Below are 20,188 nucleotides of genomic sequence, written 5' to 3' on the forward strand. Positions count from 1 at the left end.
TCCGGGGTTGATGGCGGCGTTGACCATCAGATGTATATTAATAAATGAGAATAGAAATTCTCCTTCCGTTTGAATTACTTAGTTGATTGACTAGTTGGATGTAGATTTTCACAACCCACTATATATGCATCAGATCATCACCCATATTCCATACCATACCAATACAGAAAGAAACGAATTCAAAATACCACCAACGCCATCCATTTTGTGTTCGGTAACCTAATTATTGGCCTCCGTAGGGCGGCCGAGACTGATTCCAGTTCCTGGAATGGTCATCGGGGTAGCGCTGTTGCACCCCCGGCGAACCCGGGAACCTTCGGCAAGGGTCAGACTCGGAGTGCTCTGTCACCGACGGGAGCTCGAGCGCCTGCTCCGGATCGTACGCCGTCTCCTGGCTATGAGATCCGTAGAGACTACCTTCGTAGTTGGACATGCTGGGATACGAGGGGTACTCCGAGGGGATCCCCTGTGATGCAGGGGCTGCCGGCGGCTGCTGGCGAGGAAGAGGGGGCACGGGCTCTGCGATGATGGGGACTCCGCCTGCGGTGGGGGACGGCTGGGCAACTTGCTGGTCGGTGGTGCTGGCACCTGCCCTGCGGCGGCCGGTGGACGGTTCACGGCCGAGATTGCCGTAGTTGACGCTGAGTTGGCGGTTCTGGTTGGGCGAGGCGGCGGGGGTCTGGTAGTTGTCCACTTCGTTCGCGGTGCGACTGGCGGAGCGTTCCAAGTAGCCCGAGTCGGTGGATGAAGAGCCGCCGCGGCGTTGTAGCGTGCCGGATGACTGGCTGGCGCTGAAGCCGGTTGATCGAGCCTGTTCCTGGGCGGCTGCATCCGCGGTCGTCCCGGCCGCTGCTGCGCGCTGCCGGCCGGAGGCGGTCCGCGTGATGTTGTTCTGCTCTGCGTTATCGGCGTCAGGCTTGTGAGGCTTGTCATTGGTGTCGTCCTTGTCGTCCTTGTTCTCGCTGTCGCCGGCGGCGTCTTCCGCAGCAGCACCAGGAGCGCGGATGGGAATCTTGCGCACGGCGCTGACCAAGGCACACATGAATTTGGACCGACGCATGGCACGGATCGACTCGTTAGCCCAGTTGGATTTATGGCGGATGCTGACGGTCAGCTCCAGCTTGTCCATGTCGCCGACCCCGACCACGTCCAGGTCGACATCCGGCTGGAAGTCACGGTAATTCTCCTTGTCACGGACGAATCTTTCCATCTCATCGCGGAGGAGCTGGATGTCGGCAAATGTAGTGTCGAAGCTGACGGGAATCTTGAGTGTTTCATGCATGGCGTTGGAACGCGTGAAGTTGTCAACCCAGAGAGTGTTGAGGACAACGTTGGGCACCTGAGTCACGCGCTGATCCGTCACCGACTTGAAGACGGTGTACAGCAGCGAAATGCGCTCGACGATGTAATCCTTGTCGCTAATCTCGACGCGGTCACCGATATCAAAGGGATGCTTGACGAACAGGAAGATGCACGAGCCCAGGACTTCCTGGGCGGTCGTCGCGAATACGAAACTGAGAGAGAGAAGGGAAGTAGCGCCAGCAGCGATGACGGTGCCGAAACCGCTGGTCACAAACGAAATGAAAACCAGCACCGCGATAATACCGGCAACGGTCAGCAGCAGGTTGTCCAAGACATGGATGGCCTGGTCGACATCGTACATGCTGTTGTTGAGGGCCTTTCGGTTGCGACCAATCTCCCCAACAACCATCACCATCTCGTCCAGGCTGATATCACCGTTGCCGTCGCGATCGAGCATATGGAAACATTCCTCCGCGATCATCTCTTTGCCGGCTCCCAAGACCTCGGCGATGTCGTCCGGGTATAGGGCATCCCTGCCCTCAATGACAAAAGACATCCAGATTCGGCGCGCCAAAGCTTCGGCGGCCTTTCGGCGCTCCAGGGCCTGGGTGACAATACCGCGCACGGAGGTGGGGTTAAACACTTCCTTGCCGGTGATCTCGTGGGCGACCCCACCAAAAGCGGCGGTAACTCGGTCACCAAATCGACCCACGTTATGGCCGACATTGCGAATCAGCCTGAGGGGCATCGAGGAGCTGGAGCGGGAGTGGATGGGTCCCTTCGCGGTGGCTGCAGTCAAGAGCGAATCGGAAATGATCAGATCCTCCTCCCGGAACTCCTTGCAGTACATGGGGAACATGTTGCGGGAGGCGTCGTACAGCTGACCGATCAGTTCAATGTTCCGCTTCGACTCCTTGATCTTCAAGTCGAATTGCTTTCGGTGGTAGCTGATGGAGATGAGCTGGACCAGGAATTTCTCCGCCAACAGAATCAAGCTACAGACAAACAAAGCGAACAGGATATTCTTGACGGACTTTTCCCATGGCTTGGTGGAAGTATCGCCGGTCCGCTTCTTCTCGGGGTTATAGGTCATGACCGGAAGGAAAGTGACCAACGAGACAATGGTCCAGAAGACCGTCGCGATGGGCAGTTCCAGTGCGCGCAGGATGAGAGCATACTTGCGAGTGCCCGGGCTGACAATTCCACAGAGGAACTGAAACAGGTATGGCAGGAAATGAGCGATGATTTTGCAGATCCACAAACTCAACCAGACCACCTCAATCCAGGCAAAGAACCAAGGCAGTGTCACGCCGCCAATTCTCGCATCTTCCGCAACCGTGGCGCCCACAATGATTGGGATCGCAATCAAGAGCGCGATCGGGGTGACATAGATAATGTACCTGGTAACGATGGAGAAGTTGAGGATGGCCTGGTAAATCTTCCCCATCCGCGTAAGAGTGCCATCTTCGGGATCCTCGAGCGAACGGCCGGTCGAGTCGTCAACGGTTCTCTTGCGACGGCCAGGACCAGTACCGGCGACCAAACCAGCCTTCTCGCTGGTGTTGGTGTGAACATCGTCAAGGGGAGGGTGGTAGGCCGCTGGAGAAGTGGCCGTGTGTGCACTCCCCCTCCGCGCCCCCGTCGGAGTGCGACTGGGGACATTGGTCAGGGGAATATCAATCGTCACGTCGTGTGGACTGGCCATCATGGTATCATTTGAGTAATCCGGAAGCGGTTGAAAGCGATGGGCCGACAAACGCTTCTCCGTGAGTCCAGGTCGACCGGACATTGAAACTAACGAGAAGGAAAGAATCGCGGGGCCCAATGGCCACGATTCCTCTGACTTTATATACTTTGGACTGTCTGACACTAACCCGAGGGAGCAACGGCCTAGAAGCTGACCTGCAGCCCTGACAAGGGAAGGCAATTGAGTGGGGCGAAGGGCCAGCGAGCCAGTGCCTGGGTTTTGCGACAAAGCCAAGCGAGCTATTATCACCCGAGATCGACTCGTTGATCCAGAGAAAAAGCGATCTGATTAGGCGCGAGGCCGTTGAATCGGCGCCCTCCAAGGATTGACCAAAAATACGTAGGCTGAACACAAGCGAAGGAACCACCGAGGCCGACGGTGTGCGGAGACAGTGGAGTGGTGGGCCGAACCAAGAGAAGCAGGAAAGACAAAGAGAGGAAGACGAGGAAGAGGAGGAGAGAATGCGATTGAGTGATTGGAAAGACAGACTGGAGTTCGTGGCCAGATGGGGAACGAGAGGTCAGTATGATCTAATGCGAATGAGAAGATCAGATCGAAGAAAAGAAACAAGACAAACAGAGCGAGGAAGAGTCGAGTGAGAGATCCGATGAAGAAAAGTAGTGAAGGAAGTACGCAAACCAGGCCTGAGGCAACCAGCCCATAGAATGTGTATTGAGTCTACGGAGTAATAATAAAATATTTCACTTTCAAGGCATCGAACCATGGACAAGAGCTCACCCGGGAGAGAAGTAAAATTCTATTGGGGTGATGTTTCACCATTCCAGGAACAGAACGCCACCGATCCGTCAGTGGGATCAATCGATCATCACATCATTAACCAACTATTTTCATCGGTCCAGGGGTCTCCAGATTGTTGACGTGTTTCTAGGAGACACAGCATTCTTACGCGTGGTCACATTCCGCCTACTATCATGAATGTGGTTCCTCAGCAATGACTCGGAACAGCCCAATCCAGAATTGCCAGAGATACAAAGTACGTCCAGAGTACTCTGTACCTCAGTAGAAGCTGGACCCATATGAGTGGGAAAAGATCTCAGGGTGTGGTCTTCTAGATCAAATAGAATCCACCACTAGGAAAATACTCTGGATACGGTACTGTGTACTATGCAATTATGTATTATGTATTATATACACAGTAGGTAAGGTAGTCAATCAATCATTGAGAGTTGCAGGGCTATTGGTCGCGACCTAGTATTTGGTGCACCCACAGGGTCGACTTTTATTGGGTTCTGCAAGACGGAGTAGAGATTACCTACACATTAGTACTGCCCTGTGTAAGTAGGTGAGGTAGCATTCTGGTATCGTACTATGTATTACTGTGTCGGTCCAAACGGACAAGCCCGACAAGCCACCGTTTCAGCGTCGTCTTAGCTGAGCCTGAGTAAAAAGTCTGCTTGGTCTAGAATGGACACTCTGACATTCTTCAGTATGAATTATGGATTCGTGGCCTGGTACGGAGTAGATTCTAACGGTTGAGTTAACTGTCCTGCCAATGTTTCAGTGAAGTCTTGGTGCAACCCTGAGTCGTACATAGATAGATATAAAGCATCCATCTGATGCACGTGTACAGAGTACAGAGCAATCGCATCAACTCGGATTGCATCATATTTACTCCTCCACAGATGCCGCTCTTCTGCTGTGAGCACATATTCTCTGCATAATTCCACGTAATCTCTCCAGATCATCTGGGTTTCGTCACGTTTCCCCGCAACCACGGATCCCTTGTCCATACTTCAGTCTGAGCTTACGGATTTCTTGATCACCGGAACTTCTGTGACGATCCTTACTTCAAACTCAAGCCATATGCCGAATCGGCCCATCACACCCTCCCGTATTCGACTGGCAAACTCCAGGACATCAAAGCCATTCACGCTGCCGTAGTACACTATGACGAGAGCATGCTGGTCATACACTCCCACGCGGCCAATTCTCCTGCCCTTCCAGCCGCATCTCTCGATCAGCCAAGCTGTTGGGATCACTTGGGAGCCGTCTGCTCTCAAAAATACAGAGACCTCTGGGTGAACAGCCTGCAGAACGTCGTACGCAAGCTGGTTCATAACTGCGTTCTTGAAGAAACGGTCCGCATTTCCGAGAAAACCCTGGACCAGGCAACTTGCTCCTGTGTAGTAGACACACATCGTCTGCAACCGACAGGATTGTGGGGACTTGCACTTCCCAATTTTCCAGAATGCTTCGAATGGAGCCGTCTGTCGTGTTCAAGTCGATGGTTGCCAGGACTGGTGAGTTCCAATGTAACACTAGCGATGAATACATCTATGGAGTTCGCTTGAACACACTGTCCCTATAGCCGAACCGACATTTGACAATTGGACATCTGTCGTCTGGCTCCAGTAATCAAGTCCAAGCGATTGCGCACAGACTTTCGAGCACATCGTTAAGTGTCTCATCAGCACGGGGATGGCCATCACGGCGCGGGGACAGAGCATCTGGAAATCCATGGAAGGGATATTCCACTCCGTCCGTACAACTACCGAGTTATGGATGACCAGATCAAAGGCGGGGCATTTCTCATTCTGGGAGCTATGGCTGGCAGCCCGCCTCGGATCCACGGGTGCCGCGAAGAGCACCAGACCGTACTGATTGTCATGAGACACCCCTCGCGGTTGGGGCCCATATCTTCATCGAGACAACCAGGCATCATCATCATCATCATGGTAATCAAAGCCAGAAAACCCAAAGCCGCAGATATCACGGCGGGACCGTACCCGTCTCTTTCTACCAATCTTCAACCGCAGCTCATGACGCTACTGCTTCTGTCTTGAGGGGTCAGCCGAACACACGAAACGGTCGTTGAGCGACGTTTTAACCAGGGGTAAAGATACAGCTTGTGGGACAGAATGCCGTAAATTATGGCGCTGAGAGACTCGTTGCAAGTACAGTGGCAGCGACAGATCTCCGGGCGGGAGCCTCTCCGGTGATTGCCACGATACCTGCAGAGGGCGTTACAATCGTTCATGGAATTGCGCATGGAGATCGGGGATATGAACGGCTGAGGGACAAGCTGAGTAGGATAGGAGTAGTTTCCAACACTTGAGACGGCAAAGTCGATTGCCGGCCTGAATTCGCCTGAACAGCCTCGGTATCAAACATATGACGGCTATTTATACGTACATGCAGAGTCTATGGACAAATATAACAGTATCGCAAACACACTCATATTAAACCTCAGTAACCTAGGGAGACGCCATATCATAGCATTGGCGTACTGTCCGACTGCCTAGATTCTCAAGAGCTTGAAGGTCGTTGGCAAAGGTGATCTTCAAACAAAGTTAGAACCTGCTTTCTAACTCTTATCTAATAGACATACATACATATGCTTGTCCGTGGTACCGACTCAGTCTACCTCGATAGTATGCCCCAGCCTCGCTGAGAGCAACCTGGAGCTTGTGGCAGTCGACAGACTGACTTTTCGCGAGATTGGAATGAATGACTGCGCCGGAGGCAAGGGTAGAAAGGAGGGCAAGAGAGACGAGATTGGAGCCTTGCATGTTGATGTTGATGGCTTGGAGCTGAGTTCGGTAACATGATGTCGACGCAGATGGACTATTTATACTTTCCAGTGCGTACCATATCTCCTTTAGCCGTTCAGGTTCATAACGTGATAATGTATATGGAGGCCGACCTACTTTCTTCCGTCATTCCCGCTGTGGCACTACAGCGCTTAAGCTTGAATGTAATTGAACCGATTGGTCTCTCCCCTGTCGAGCATGTCCACTGAAATAGAATCCAGAATACTCCACTAGTACGATAGACCCTGCTGAATTCTTCCTTGGCCGGTGAGAGCGCTTAATGCCAACATTCACGAAGCCGATTGGATATCAATCCCTATTTGATTAAGCATATCCCCATTCCGGTCTGAGTCCAGGATAGTCCATATCACAAACCTAGAATATCCAAAATGTGAAAATGCATGAGTAAGTCTATTGCCAAGCTAGAAGAGTCATGGTTATGTTATATTCCAGGCGCGCGGGAGCCCATCCAATATGCTGCTGGGATGAACCGCGCCGATGTAGACCTTGATAGAGTCGCACACTCGGGAGTAATGATGGTTATCAAATTGCTATAAGTCTCGTTGGTTGATCAAGAACTGGTTCATCACTAGATTCGATGTTCAAGGCTAATACATCACTGATAGTTAGCTCGACTTGCTTCGAAGACTATCCATAGACAGCTAAACGACTCGTTTGTAAACGACGGTATGAAGCTGAACCCACTGAAGCTAGGTGTCTGGCTCAAAATGGACAGAGACCCAGCTCGAAGAACATAGGATGAAATGACCGAAGTTGAAGACAGTAGGTACCTTGCAATGGTCTCAGAAGCAGAATCAACTAAGACAGTGGACAGGTGAATCGATTATCATGTCATTTCTCTCAAGTGGAAAACACTGGCCGAGGTGAGGCAGGATCAAGGAAATAGTGAATAAAACTAGGGAAAGATGGATGTCTTCCGTCTTGTCTTGTTTCTGCTTCTCGCGTAATGAGTGCAAGGTGAATATTCTTATGTTATAACGGAAAGTCGTGATAAACAGTCGCAAGTGAATCAACGTCACTTATTATATCTTTAGCTATATAACCCCCAGCACTTCCCATGACCCCCTTTCTCACTCACTCTCTCCTTTGACTGAACTCCATCGATCAAAGATCAGGTTGTGGAAGCCACCAAAATGGCAGACTCAACTACTTCTATTCTCTTTCGGATCCCATGTGAACTGCGCCTTGAGATCTACCGACGCGTGTTCTTCATCTATCCCCACGCGAGAACCAGAGTCAGTGAGTTCAGGCTCAGTGAAAACCCAGAGACTCCTCCCTGCAAAGCCTTTGAGGTGTACATCCATCCAGCCAAGCCCCATGCCTCTGTCTACAGAGGAGCTCCCAATCAATACCGCTCCCAAGAAGACCAGCATCGTCTCCACGAGTATCGCTACACGCCCCAGGAATTCCTGGCCATCCTCAGCGTCAGCAAAGACGTGTACAAGGAAGCAATGCCCCTCTTCTACTCGGAGACATTCTTCTGCTTTCCTAGGAACGGACATCTGGGCTTGCCCACCGAATTCCTATGCAACATTGGCCCGGAACGAGAGCAGTTTGTCCGTCGGCTGTCGTTCGAGCTCCCACCACTCAACTATCCTTGTCCCATCGAGGAGAGACCTACTCTGCAATTGGTGTCTGTGTTTCTCCGGTTCATGAAGCAGGTCGATCTTCTGGAGATCGTTATGTTCGTCAGCAAGATGAGACTTGAGTTTGGGGATAAGTATATCAGCATGGCTCGTCCTCTTATTCCGAATGAGCTTATTTTTGATATTCTTTGGGGATTCCGTCACCTGTTGGCTCTTCAGAATCTGAGTACCCTGCGCTTTGTTGGCGATCCAGAGAGGATCTTGCACAACCCGGATGACAGGGCCTTGCTCGAAGGAGTGAGAGGCAAAAAGCTCTTTCGTGGAGACACCGGTCGTCGGCCTCGCGTGCTTTTCGAACATCCTGCTGGTCTTTACTAGGCGTGAGAAGTTTCCTACGTTGTCTCAGGAGGTGAGCTATGCATTGAGTCCTGGAGTATCCTTTAGCTGACAGTTTAGTGCCAAATAGTAGCTCTTCGTTTGGGCCCAGATTACGAGATCCCGATGGTACACTGCTTATGCTATGGTGGAAGTGAATACAACACGGTGCATGACTCGATGAAGGTGTCGCTTTGGAGAGGCATGGGTCGATCCGTCAGCTGCAAGGCTGGACAGAATGTATTTACCGCTGGTGTCTTTTGTTATCAGGAATAGCAATTTACTTTGATGTCGTTTGTCTCTTACGAATCAAGTCAACAATGCCAAGAATAGCATATGAAATAAAAGAACTTTCATGAGCTTATGATCGATACTACCAGACGTCCAATATGCTCTTGATATATCAAAGGTACCTCCTCTCAGACCCGAGGGCCCTTCCAAGTGCCCATTCTGCCGGCTGGTTCTTCAAAAAGCTCATCTATCTGCTTGGGCCCAGGTTACCTATCCAGCGACAGATCAAGCACTTGAATCCTTCTTCATCTGTTTCAACTCCTCCACCACCCTGTCCACCCCCCATCCCTCCTTCAACCCTCGGAGAACAATCTCCTGCTCGCTCTCCGGTGCCATCCCACTGGGAGCCGGCGGCCTCCTATCTAGATTCGTCGGAAACGGATACCCATCCGCAACAGCCATCACCAGCGCCTCGAGCTCCGCATCCAACCGGCCTCCGGCCTCCTCCCACCGCCGCACCATATCCCCCCAACACCTCTCCACAATCGGCACCGTATCAATACTCTCCATTGTCTTGCCAAACGCACAACTAATCTGCAGCAGGTTCGCCTTGCGCTGGAAACCCCCGCCCGGCCCATCCTCAGGTGCCATCTCATTCGCCCCCGCCGCATGAAACACTGCCGGGTTGAAAAACACCCCGTCCCCGAGCTCCAGCGGCAGCGCAACGTAGTTCTCCTGGAAAAACGCCCGGAACTCTTCGCGCCGCCACGCGAGGTACCCAGGCTCAAAGCACTGGCTGAAGGGGAGGAAGCGGGTCGGCCCACTGCACGCCGGCATATCGCTGTGCGCGACGGCCCCTTGCAGCGTGAGATACTGCGAGGCGAGGTGCAGGGTGCGCGGGAAGCGGGCGGTGGTGGTGCCGGCCTGGAAGCCGAGGTGGTAGTCGCGGTGGGATTCCTGGGCCGCGCCGCCGGGGTTGACGATGTTGACTTGGGCTGTGATGCGGTAGGCTGGGCCGAGCCAGGACTCGGCGATGAGGCGCAGCCAGGGGTTGGAGTAGTACGCTACAAAAGAGCGGGGGTCGAGGAGGGCGTGTTTGCTGAAGGAGTTCCAGATGCGGTCGTTTTTGCCGCTGGCGGCGAAGTGGTCGCCTTTCTTTGTTGCAGTGCGGCGCTCTTGGGCAATGATGTGGGCGAAGGCCTCGGTGGTGGCTGTCAGGGTTGGGCCATGGTGGGTTGGGTGGTACATGCCTTTTAGCACGACGATGCCGGGGCCGGTGTTGAGGGCGTTGTGCCATTCGTCTTGGAGACAGGTGGTGAGTTCCCCGTTGAGGTGGTCAAGGGTGGTTATATCGTAGATGGGGATGTTCTTCTCGATGCGCGAGGATAAAGGGTAAGAGGCTTTGTCGGTGGTCTGGCTGCATATCTCTTTGAAGTCTTCGATTCGAGGAGTCGTCTCGAACAGTCGACTGGTGGCCAAATGATTTCCATTCATCTCGCAGAGTGTCGTAGCAGATGTCCTGAACAGGTCGTCTGGGTGCACAACGCTGCGCGACGATGTCGAGCTTTTTAAACCGATCTCTGCCTCCGTTCTGAATTCCGAGGATCGAATCATGGTGCTAAGAACTGCGGGGAACAGATGGAACTGGACTCCACAGATGCTGACGACTCCAACAACGTGCTCTGGTAGCTATCCTGATTCCTGATGAACTTGGACTCAGGCGGGATTTGACCTCCGCATCTTACCTTGCAAGTTGTCATATACTCCCGAGTAGGATTCACTCCATTCGCTAGTCGTTTAATCAGATATATATCATAATCATCCATTTAGGCTCAATTCAATGCACGCTCAATGGTTCTACATGGAAACCAATTTCCGACATTCACCACTGGGCGTACGTACGTCCTCGTGAGCTCCTATTTCTTCATGAACCCTATTATTACAGATGTACAGGGACTATGCAGATGCCTAACCCAAGAAACGAGATTCAGAGCAGGGTATGAGTTCGACATTGACGATGCCACCCTTCCAAACTCACGACCTTGCCCGCACCGCAAGATTCGAGACAGCAACTGAAAACTGAGACATTATCCTCCGAGAGTTTGTAGGGGAAAAAAAAGCGCCACGAGAACATCTCTAAAATCAATACACAAGAGAAAGAAATCTGCCGGACCGGCATGAGCGTCGCTATTATCATGGCTAAACCAAAACCCAGCCTGTGCAAAAGTCTATGCTGACGACCCGAATGTGCACCTGGACGAAAGACCCAGAAGAAGAAAATGCTATCCATCAGATTAAACGTCATCTCATCAATATGCGTCGTGTTCTATGCATTCATCATCACCACTCCGACGCCCGAGGCTGGAGTGGTATCTGTTGGGATCGGCTCGTCTGCTCCCTTTGGCTCGCTCAGTATGAGTTGATTCTCCGACATCGTTTCAACCAGGGAACTGGGCCGATCAGCCACGGTAAAGAGAACCTTGAGGAGCACCTTTTGGTTCCAAGAACCGTCTGCCGTATCGTCCACCCGATGTCTGGTATGAATCATCAAAGTGCGAACCAGCTCCCGGATATGGGCATCGGTGGACTCGTCTTGGAGTTTATCGAGGCCATCAATCACGCAGACTAGCAGTGGTGGTGCGTAGTGCAACAGCGCATCGATCAGGGAGAGGAGTGTTTTCCACGAACTAAGGGTGCCATTCAGGGATGTAAAACGCTCCAAGCACAAATCACAAGCTTCGTGACTCTCCACAACTGGCGGGAGGTAATCGATTAGTTGTCGTATCAGACTGTAAGCGAGGGCAATAAGACCCTGTTGGAACAAAGTCAAAGCATCTGTAGACTGGGTCGGGAGGGAGCAAAAGTGGGAAATGACCGGAAGACGTGCCTGTCGCGCGAAGGTGGCGAAACAAGCAGAGAAAAGGGCAACGGTGTTGGGAAAGGTGGTGGGTGGAGATCCGCCCACCGCGAGCATCTGCGAATGAGTGTTTGTCGCCCACTGTTGTAAGGATTGTAGCACACTATCTTCAGTGACAACATCCACACCAGATTCGAAGTCGCCCACTTGGTCGCTAGCGTTGAAGAAGTCCTGGAGATGCCGGGAAGAGAACTGAAGATCGGTTCGGGTGTACTTGCGTTTAGGGCCGCGAGACCAATTAAATCGTGAATCGTCTTTAGTAGAAATGTATTAGCTTTATCTGAAAACCTTTCATCAGCAAATGATGCATACCTAAGTCGCGCGTCGCAACCGTCGTCCAGCATGTAATACCACTGTTTTGTTGGCTGACTGGGCGGAGACTTTGACTGGCACAGTCCAGCAACTTTGAGAGCAGGACATCTCTCTTGGCAGCCATTTGGGCACGCGCGGACGCATCATGCTGGATTTCCCAAATCAACTGACGAGTGAGAGCGTTCTGTGCGGCGAACCGACGATCCGATTTTTGCAAGCCGATCTGCTTCAGTCGAGCTTGTTCCCACAAGAAAAGATCAGGGTGTTGAAATATGTTATTTTCCCCAACGCAGCCCACAGTATCAAGATCCATCTCGTCGGTGAGCATACGGCTGATATCCTTGGCACATTGTCCAAGACTACGTAGCAAATGCTCGAAATCCAGATAGGGATCCAAACTAGGACTGTCCAGCAACCGACACTTGGCCTTTCTGACGTACCAATCCATAAACTCTCCCAGCAAGAAGAAGATGAGAGCGTAGAAGTTTGCAATAGATAAGACCAGGTCTCTGTTCGATGAGAGATCATGGTCTCCCGCTGGAAGGCGAACGAAATCGTTGATCCGAAGCAGGATTGCGAGAAGACCTTCAATGACTCTGGGGTAATCGGCAGAAGCCTATTGCATCCGGTTGATCAGTCACTCTTACTCAAGGAACCGAGAAAGTTTGGTACAGAAACCTTACTTTGATGACGGACTGCAAGACACCGTGGAATAGAGCAATGTAAGCTTCGTTTCTAGGAAGAGCCGACAATAGCACCAAATGCAGATGGACAGAAGAAGTGAACTGATCACAGAGTGCCATAGAACGGCTAAACACGTGCTGGCGTGGGTTAGACATCCAGACGTTCTGCACATTGCCTATCAGGGCCGAGACATCGCGGAACTCTTGAAGGCGTTCGTCAAAGCCGACCTGATCTTGCTGCGGCAGATGGTCCTGGAACTTTTTCCAAGTCTGAGCCAATTCATTGCATTCAACGTCGAGTTTGGCAATTACAGGGTCCCTGAGTGCCAGTGCATTAGAAATTCGGCCCCGGAATGTTGAAAGACAATAGGAGGATGATGGCAACCGTCCAGCCGACGTGGTGGCCCACATGTGAAAGGATGGATGTGGCGAAACTTACGAAGAAAAATGTCTCTTCTCGAATCGTTTCTCCCACAGATTGATAGCCATTTGATTGTCTTGCGGAGACTGGGAAGCCTCAGAAATAGAAGAAATGGTTAGAGATGTAATACCGATGCAGAACCACCGGATTGAGATGGCGACTCCGCGCTGTTGGATGTCCGAAAAGGAAGACGAGGGGACAGTCTCGTCGAGGAGAGCGAAGTGTTCATGTCAGAAGCCACAGAATCAACCAAGTGAATGCGATCTCACTGTTCTGTCGCCGAGCCATCAAGTTGCTTAGTGGTTGTGAGTTTGTAAGTTTTGTTCTTGAACGTTGTGCTATATTATGGTGGTTTGCCAGGGTTGCCTCAGGTACTATGATTATTGATGGTTGAGGATCACCAGTAAGATTCTTGATTAGGTATCTATGGCAATCGCATGTTGTGGACTTTATTGCAACGGAACGACCCGCCAAGCAGATGATTGAGACCTCTCTTCCTCAGTTGTTGGGCGGAAAGGTCGGACAAGGAGGGGGACTGATAGGTAAATAGTTACTCTGTAAGTCGAGTCACTCAGAAGGTAGAAAAGGGAAGAGAGGAGAGAGAAAGAGGGGAATAATAATGGAGAGAAAATACAGCATCACCAAGAAAAGAGTACCTAGGAGTACGAGACATGAAGTCTTGAGTTTTAGTTCCTTTTTTCTCTTCATTTCTTTCTTTTCCTTTTTCGTTTTGCCCGCCTAATTTCTTTTTTCTTTGAAAGGGAAATTGCCTTTCAAGATTCTTTAGTGCAAGCAACTACAATAACAATCATCCCATGGAGTGAGTATTAATGTACTGAACCTGCGGCCACAAGGAGGATCAGCCATCCTCTGGGCCGATTCAAGGCCTCGACTCAAAGCCAAACAGAAATCCACGCCCTCAGACTCTCAGCAGGGAACTTCCACGCCTTCTGGACCATCATCAGCCAATCAAGGGAGCTGCTGACACGGGCAATGGGTCGTGTGGATGGTCGAGGCCTCAAATAGAAGCGGGGACGGGCAGCGGATAAGATAATCCAGGCCTTCCTTAGCCTATGGGACACGCCGCTGCTAAATTTGGTCTTTCAGCGTATTGTGGTGGGTCATGGCTGGTGCTGCCTCATCCGGTCTCATCTTTTACAATTACAGCACAGGAATCCTGGTCGCTGGGATCGATCCTGATGAACTTTCCTTTCAGGTCACTAGGTAGCCTTGAAGTGCTCGATTTTGAACGTCACTGTTAGACTACATACATAACTCCGTGTATATAAGGGTTGTTTCCGTCGTCAGAGAGTCCCGTCGGAGAAGAATACTCACAACGCCCCTCCGTTATTTCAGAATGTCAAAGAAGCATCCAGATATGTACTGCCACTTCGTCTTTGGTCAAGTGAGATGGGCATGTTTTGTCTTCTCCTTCTTTGCCCCTATATTCTAGCTCCATTCTTGGAATGATTGGCATACCAGAATTTCCTTTAGAGTTCGGCACCCAAAAGGTCTATCTATCTACTGTCTGGCATCTGACACTGTCACCAGCCAAATCAGGGCTGCAAGAAATGGCTCATCCATAAGGCTATCGCTCGGCAAGACGGACCAAGCCTAAGGTAGGTCAAAGACAGTCTGATTGCCGGTCACTGTCAGATGGCCCAATCCATCGAACCCCGTGAGCCACAGTTACTTCTTTGTTCGATGTGCATTGTCGCTTGGGCATGCCGAGTCAGATCCCATCCGGTTTTCCACGGTCGGTATCCGAGTTGTAGATACTAGGTACTAGGTACTAGGAACTCAGGTTCTCCAGTACTCAGGTAATCATCCTTCTGCCACATTCCTGCCGCGCTTCCTCAGAATCTGTACGCAATCCCTGCGGATCAACAGGAATGTGCAATGACACCTCCATGGACCAAGTACCAACCAATGCAACCATTGATCTATTCAACAGAATTGAAAGGACGGCATTGTGCTTGGATTTAAGTTTGATAGCGACCTTGGCGCATCAAGAACCCACAGACCATAGCTCGTAAACCCACAGACGGAGGCTCTTGTCAATTCAAGACGTCTGCTTACTGTTGCCACACATAATGCCAGACGACACGACTGGCCATCCGGATCATTGAACTTCACTTTTCTTTTTCTCGTCTGGAGCACACGGACCAAGTGTTGTTGTCAAAAAGATGCGACCCATTTTCGTTCCGCCAATCACCAATGACTGCAGTGGAGCCACAGAGCTATCTGCTCCTTAGCTTTTTGATCGGATAGAACCGCCAGGAGTTTGCGGGTGAAGTCATCAAATGTGACATTCTGGGGCATAGGATCGGAATCCCTGAATATTACTTACAGGATCACTTACTGTCCACGTGAAGTTTGCGCAAGACATCCGAAAAGTATTATTACGGATTGTTCCATCTCAAGATCCCAACTCAAAATCAACCGCACCTAGGGCCTAGAGCCTAGGACCTAATTTAGTCGCTTACATTGGATACACGAATTTAATATCTTCCCCTGATAGGGACTGCCAGACATATCAACTCTATGCAGATGCTTCATTTGCCATATGCATAAACATGCATGGTGGCTTTCGAAACCTGGTATCAAGATCGATTATCTGCCTAGTTCCCTAGTCTCGCCAAGATGACGACGAGTGTGTCGATCGTTGGGATCCCCGACACCTTTCCATTGGTCAAATCGCTCAAGAGTCCTGTCGTCTGCATGACTATAGACTGGAGGACACCAATGGCTTTCCCTAAGAGACTTTATCAACACACCGCAATTTCGTTCACCGCGGCTCAGCTTTCTGGGTGCGCATTCACCCGCTCCGTCGACCAAGCTCAAAAATGTCCTGAAGCGCCTGTCTATGAGTTTGTCTAGTGTCAGGTGTAGGTATCTCAGATTCGTACCGTGTGCGTCGCAATCACATTACACACACAATCACACAGTGTCCAATATACAGTACATGACATGAGTAACCATGCTCGTAAGTCGAGATAGCATCCCCTTCTGAGTGCAGCCAAGAAAACATACCGGGACTCCACAGGAGAAGGATGCGAAGACTGGAGTCTGAAGTCTGGACTAGTCGCATTAGGTCCTAGAGGCCAGGAAATTCATTCAAGATGCAGTGTAACCCATAGCATTCGAGATGGTGGAATATTTGTCATCGCTGCCATTGTTTTCAGGCATATATTGATGAATTTGGATGTGATTGCATATTGACGATCTCATTGTCCCTGACATTATAAGAATGGAGAGTTGATTCGCGAAGCGTAACATATATGTATGCGAAAGATGGACCCAATAACAGTGGTCAATAAGGGAGTTATCCCAACAGGTCCATACAAGTCAACTTCGGATAGGTGTCCAAAGCATTACTACTCCGCTGAGGAGTCTTTGGTAACTAACATGAGGCGCAGGTGATGCTCATGGTCTATGACATAAGTGGCCTAGGACTCTTCTCAACCGAACAAGATCACGAAGCTATCTCTCAGCCTAGTTTTACGATAGTGTACCTCTCTTAGAATGATACTGTCATGGAACAGGGTGCAAATGCTGTAAACACAGCTTACTAAGGCATGGGGAGAAGTTCTTAGTAGTGGTTCCATAGCTAGTACATGTATCCTACCCATCATCTATCTATAATAAATAATATAGTGTTTTGGGCGTTTCTATTAAATTTATTAGTATAAGTATTATTTAGTGACTAGTGCTGGGCCTAAATAAATCCTATATTTTCTTTATTATTATTTCTATATTAGTCCTGTAAGTATAAGTATTAAGTAGCTATAAATCCTTAGAGTAACTAGGGGCTAGATTCGCGGAGAGTTAACTCAGTAGATTTCCTCTTTGAACTTATTCTATTTTAGATTTTCTTTTCTTTAATTAGAATTATCAGATTTATCTTCTATATTCTTTATAAGAAAGGCTAGAAAGCATAAAGCACCTTAGTAGTTACTAAGATAGACCTATTTTTACTTATCTACTTAGGGTAGTGGCCTGTGTAGTTAGCTCCTAGGAGTAATATTAGTAAGCCTTAGGTAGTATTATATTACCTACTTTCTATTTTAGGATTAGGCCTAGAGTGCACCTATTCCTTCTGCTAGTAACTAGAATAGATTAAGGAAGATATATCTAATAATACTCTATTTAATTAGCTATAAGAGGTAGTTAGAGTATTCTAAATCTTATTACATACCTCTATATACAGTGAATTAGGTAATCTATTATTATCTATAGTTAAGGAGAAACCTTTACAGCTAACTATAAATTATTTCTATATTATAATATTAAACTAACCTACCTTCTTAGGTAAACCTAGGGAAGATATGGATCTTTATATTAACTAGTATTAGTTTATATAGGCTAGTATAAGCTTAGACCCTAAGGAAAAGAAGTAGGTAATAGCTACTATACTTTTTATAGGCCTAAGAGAAGCTACTCTTAGATTTAGCTATACCTTACCTAAGATAGAGAGGAAGGACTAGAAGAAATTAGCCTAACATCTCTAAGTAAGGTTCCTAGAATAAGAGCTAAGTAATTAGATATAGGATATTATTATAAGGCTTTCAGAGTTATAGTAGGGGATAAAAAGTCTAAGAAGGTATATTAATAAAGTCTAAGAGCTTATAATGTCTATTCTAGATAATTAGGGTTAATCTATCAGTTTAATATTTGCCTAGGGACTATTAGATCTTATAATATAAAAAGTTCTAAATGCTTATATACAAGCTCAGAAAGTAATATTTAAGATAGTTAAAATTAAAGAACTAATTTATATAGTAAGAGTATGTAAAGATAAGGTAACTATTATTAAGGGGGTGACTATATCTAGATCCTAAGATAAGATATTTATAGACACCCTTAATAATTAAAGCTAACTAATTAGGACTCTTACTAAATAGCTTTTAAGGATTAATCTATCCTAGGGTTAGTCCTAGTAGTTATTTATAAGTTAGTAATAGTAGTAATAGCAGAATATAGGATAGAGAGTATACTTTAAGTATAGATAAATAGGCTATATTATACTAATCTATATAAATCCTCTATTGCCTACAGAGGAATAATAATAGATTAGATAAGAAACTATAGGTTAAGGCTAGGGTTAACTCTAGTTATAGGGATAATATAGACAGCCTTAGATAAATTATAGTACTTTAGAGATAAATAGATTAATTTAGCCTTAAGAAGGAGTATTTAGACTAGAGTCTAGATATTAAGTAGACTTAACTACTAGTATAACTTTAGCAGCTATTATAGGAGTAGAATTAAATAATATTATATATATCTAGTTTATAGATAGTAAAAGTAAAGAAGTAGCTAAATAGAATATTATTAATAGAGTTAATATAGTGCTTCTTAGCTCTCTATCCCTAATAGATATCTACATCCTATAATTAAGTAATGTGCTAGTAAAACTATAGTAAGTCTATGCTACTAGAGATAAAGATATAAATAGTAAGTAGGCTAGGGTAGATACTATAAGTAATAGTTAACTTAAGATAATAAATATAGGGAAGACTAAGAACCTAAAGAAAAAGAGATACCTAAAGGGATTAGATGGGAATCTACTTAATTTAAAGAATATAATAAATAGTATAAGGGTGGAACTAAGTCTTATAGAACTCCTTAATATAGCACTAGTAGCCTGTGTAGAGTTTATAAAACTTATAAAACTAAATCCTACTAATAAGATAAAAAAAGCTCTAAAGAGAGTAAGAATTTATTATCTTAAGTAGCTAGACCAGTGGAATAAAGTATATAATAATTATTTCTAACTATAGGATCTTAGTTTAATAGAACTCTTCTACACTACTGCAGATATATAAGCTATAACTATTAATAATAAGTTATAGGCTGTGATGTATAAGGTAGTATTAATAAATAAGGGATTAGAGAATAATTTAGTTACTAGATATATTATTAGTGCCTTAAAAGTAAGAATTATTCTAGTAGATATTTATTATTAGGTAGTAACAGGCTATAACTTCTAGTTAAGTACTATAGTCTAGTTATAGTTAACTATTAAAGGGGTTACCTAAATTATTATAGTAATAATTATAGACAGGGATCTAGGATACTCTATCCTGCTAGGTTACCACTAAATATTATCTATTAGATTATTAGGAAATTATAAATATAGAATATATATTATTAAAGGGTTAGATGGAATAAAGGAAGTTATAAGGACTTAATAGACTACTATTATAGAAGAGATAAAAAGAGCTAAGGTCTAGAGTTAAGTAATTAGATAAGTTAAAATTAAAACCTATAAGCCTATTATTCCTCTATGTACTTTAAATTATTATCCTTAGATCTTAGACTAAGATAAATTAAGTACTAATATAGAAGGTGAGTATAAGCTATTCTAAGTTATCTAAGAAGTAATAAAAGAGGACTGCTATAAGGCTAACTCCTTAGATTATAATTAGAAAAATTAGTAGTAGCATCTATATTACCCTCTATAGAGACTATAGGTTATTAATAAACCTAGTAAAGAGGGCACTGTAACAGGAGCACCTATTATTAATAAGAGAAGGAATAGTATATATTAAATCTACTCCCTAAAAATACAGAAACAGAAATAACATATAAAAATAATATATAGAATACTATCTAAGTATTAGATACTATAGTACTAATATCTGCTTATTTATATCCTCTACTTAACTAAATATCCCCCTTAATAACTACAGATCTTAGAGATATTAAAGATAAGATAGAGAATATAGGATACCTAGGGTTTCTAATAACTTTAAGATCTTAGGAGTACTAGTGGGCTATAATAATAGATTATAACTAGGCATAAGCTTAGATAAAGAAAAATACCTAATTATTAAGACTACTAGTTACTAAGAAGGAGTAGCTAGCAGTAGCAGATCTACTTTATACTTAGAAGGATCTTTTTATTAAAAGGATTACTAACATACTAGCTATAAGACTTATTAAATATTAAATCCCTATCTATTTATAGGCTATCCCATGAGCAGTAAAACTCCTACTCTATATAAAAGAGAAAAAAAGTTAGTAAGTAGAGAACCTA

General features: G+C 46.8%; 6 protein-coding genes across 6 annotated transcripts; 2 read left to right on the forward strand and 4 right to left on the reverse strand.

The window, feature by feature from the left end:
- Nucleotides 1-18: 18 nt before the first annotated feature.
- AFUA_2G09570 (serine/threonine protein kinase) lies at nucleotides 19-3,807 on the reverse strand. The gene has a single exon (XM_750198.2). It carries the CDS (start codon nucleotides 3,089-3,091, stop codon nucleotides 224-226), a length of 2,868 nt encoding a protein of 955 aa, XP_755291.1. The 5' UTR covers nucleotides 3,092-3,807; the 3' UTR covers nucleotides 19-223.
- Nucleotides 3,808-4,311: 504 nt separating this feature from the next.
- On the reverse strand, nucleotides 4,312-5,463 carry AFUA_2G09580 (putative UDP-N-acetylmuramate dehydrogenase; the record flags this gene model as incomplete). Its single annotated transcript, XM_750199.2, has 3 exons — nucleotides 4,312-4,791; nucleotides 4,858-5,277; nucleotides 5,368-5,463. The coding sequence occupies 3 exons, from the start codon at nucleotides 5,461-5,463 to the stop codon at nucleotides 4,504-4,506; spliced, it is 804 nt and encodes a 267-aa protein (XP_755292.2). The 3' UTR covers nucleotides 4,312-4,503.
- A 150-nt stretch (nucleotides 5,464-5,613) lies between these two features.
- udpA (UDP-N-acetylglucosamine 1-carboxyvinyltransferase family protein) lies at nucleotides 5,614-6,125 on the forward strand (the record flags this gene model as incomplete). The annotated part of the gene is made up of 2 exons (XM_750200.1): nucleotides 5,614-5,745; nucleotides 5,928-6,125. The coding sequence occupies 2 exons, from the start codon at nucleotides 5,614-5,616 to the stop codon at nucleotides 6,123-6,125; spliced, it is 330 nt and encodes a 109-aa protein (XP_755293.1).
- A 1,101-nt stretch (nucleotides 6,126-7,226) lies between these two features.
- AFUA_2G09610 (uncharacterized protein) lies at nucleotides 7,227-8,850 on the forward strand. Its single transcript, XM_750201.2, has 3 exons — nucleotides 7,227-7,287; nucleotides 7,337-7,383; nucleotides 7,436-8,850. Exon 3 carries the CDS (start codon nucleotides 7,755-7,757, stop codon nucleotides 8,583-8,585), a length of 831 nt encoding a protein of 276 aa, XP_755294.1. The 5' UTR covers nucleotides 7,227-7,287; nucleotides 7,337-7,383; nucleotides 7,436-7,754; the 3' UTR covers nucleotides 8,586-8,850.
- A 116-nt stretch (nucleotides 8,851-8,966) lies between these two features.
- Nucleotides 8,967-10,650, reverse strand: AFUA_2G09620 (phytanoyl-CoA dioxygenase family protein). Its single transcript, XM_750202.2, has one exon. The coding sequence runs from the start codon at nucleotides 10,425-10,427 to the stop codon at nucleotides 9,099-9,101; it is 1,329 nt and encodes a 442-aa protein (XP_755295.1). The 5' UTR covers nucleotides 10,428-10,650; the 3' UTR covers nucleotides 8,967-9,098.
- A 35-nt stretch (nucleotides 10,651-10,685) lies between these two features.
- AFUA_2G09630 (uncharacterized protein) lies at nucleotides 10,686-13,994 on the reverse strand. Its single transcript, XM_750203.2, has 5 exons — nucleotides 13,803-13,994; nucleotides 13,165-13,701; nucleotides 12,726-13,044; nucleotides 12,043-12,658; nucleotides 10,686-11,984 (listed from the first exon to the last, which is right to left on the reverse strand). Exons 2-5 carry the CDS (start codon nucleotides 13,212-13,214, stop codon nucleotides 11,140-11,142), a joined length of 1,830 nt encoding a protein of 609 aa, XP_755296.2. The 5' UTR covers nucleotides 13,215-13,701; nucleotides 13,803-13,994; the 3' UTR covers nucleotides 10,686-11,139.
- Nucleotides 13,995-20,188: the final 6,194 nt, after the last annotated feature.

The sequence above is a fragment of the Aspergillus fumigatus genome, chromosome 2 (genome assembly GCF_000002655.1).
Source record: "Aspergillus fumigatus Af293 chromosome 2, whole genome shotgun sequence".
NCBI classification, from domain to species: Eukaryota; Fungi; Ascomycota; class Eurotiomycetes; order Eurotiales; family Aspergillaceae; genus Aspergillus; species Aspergillus fumigatus.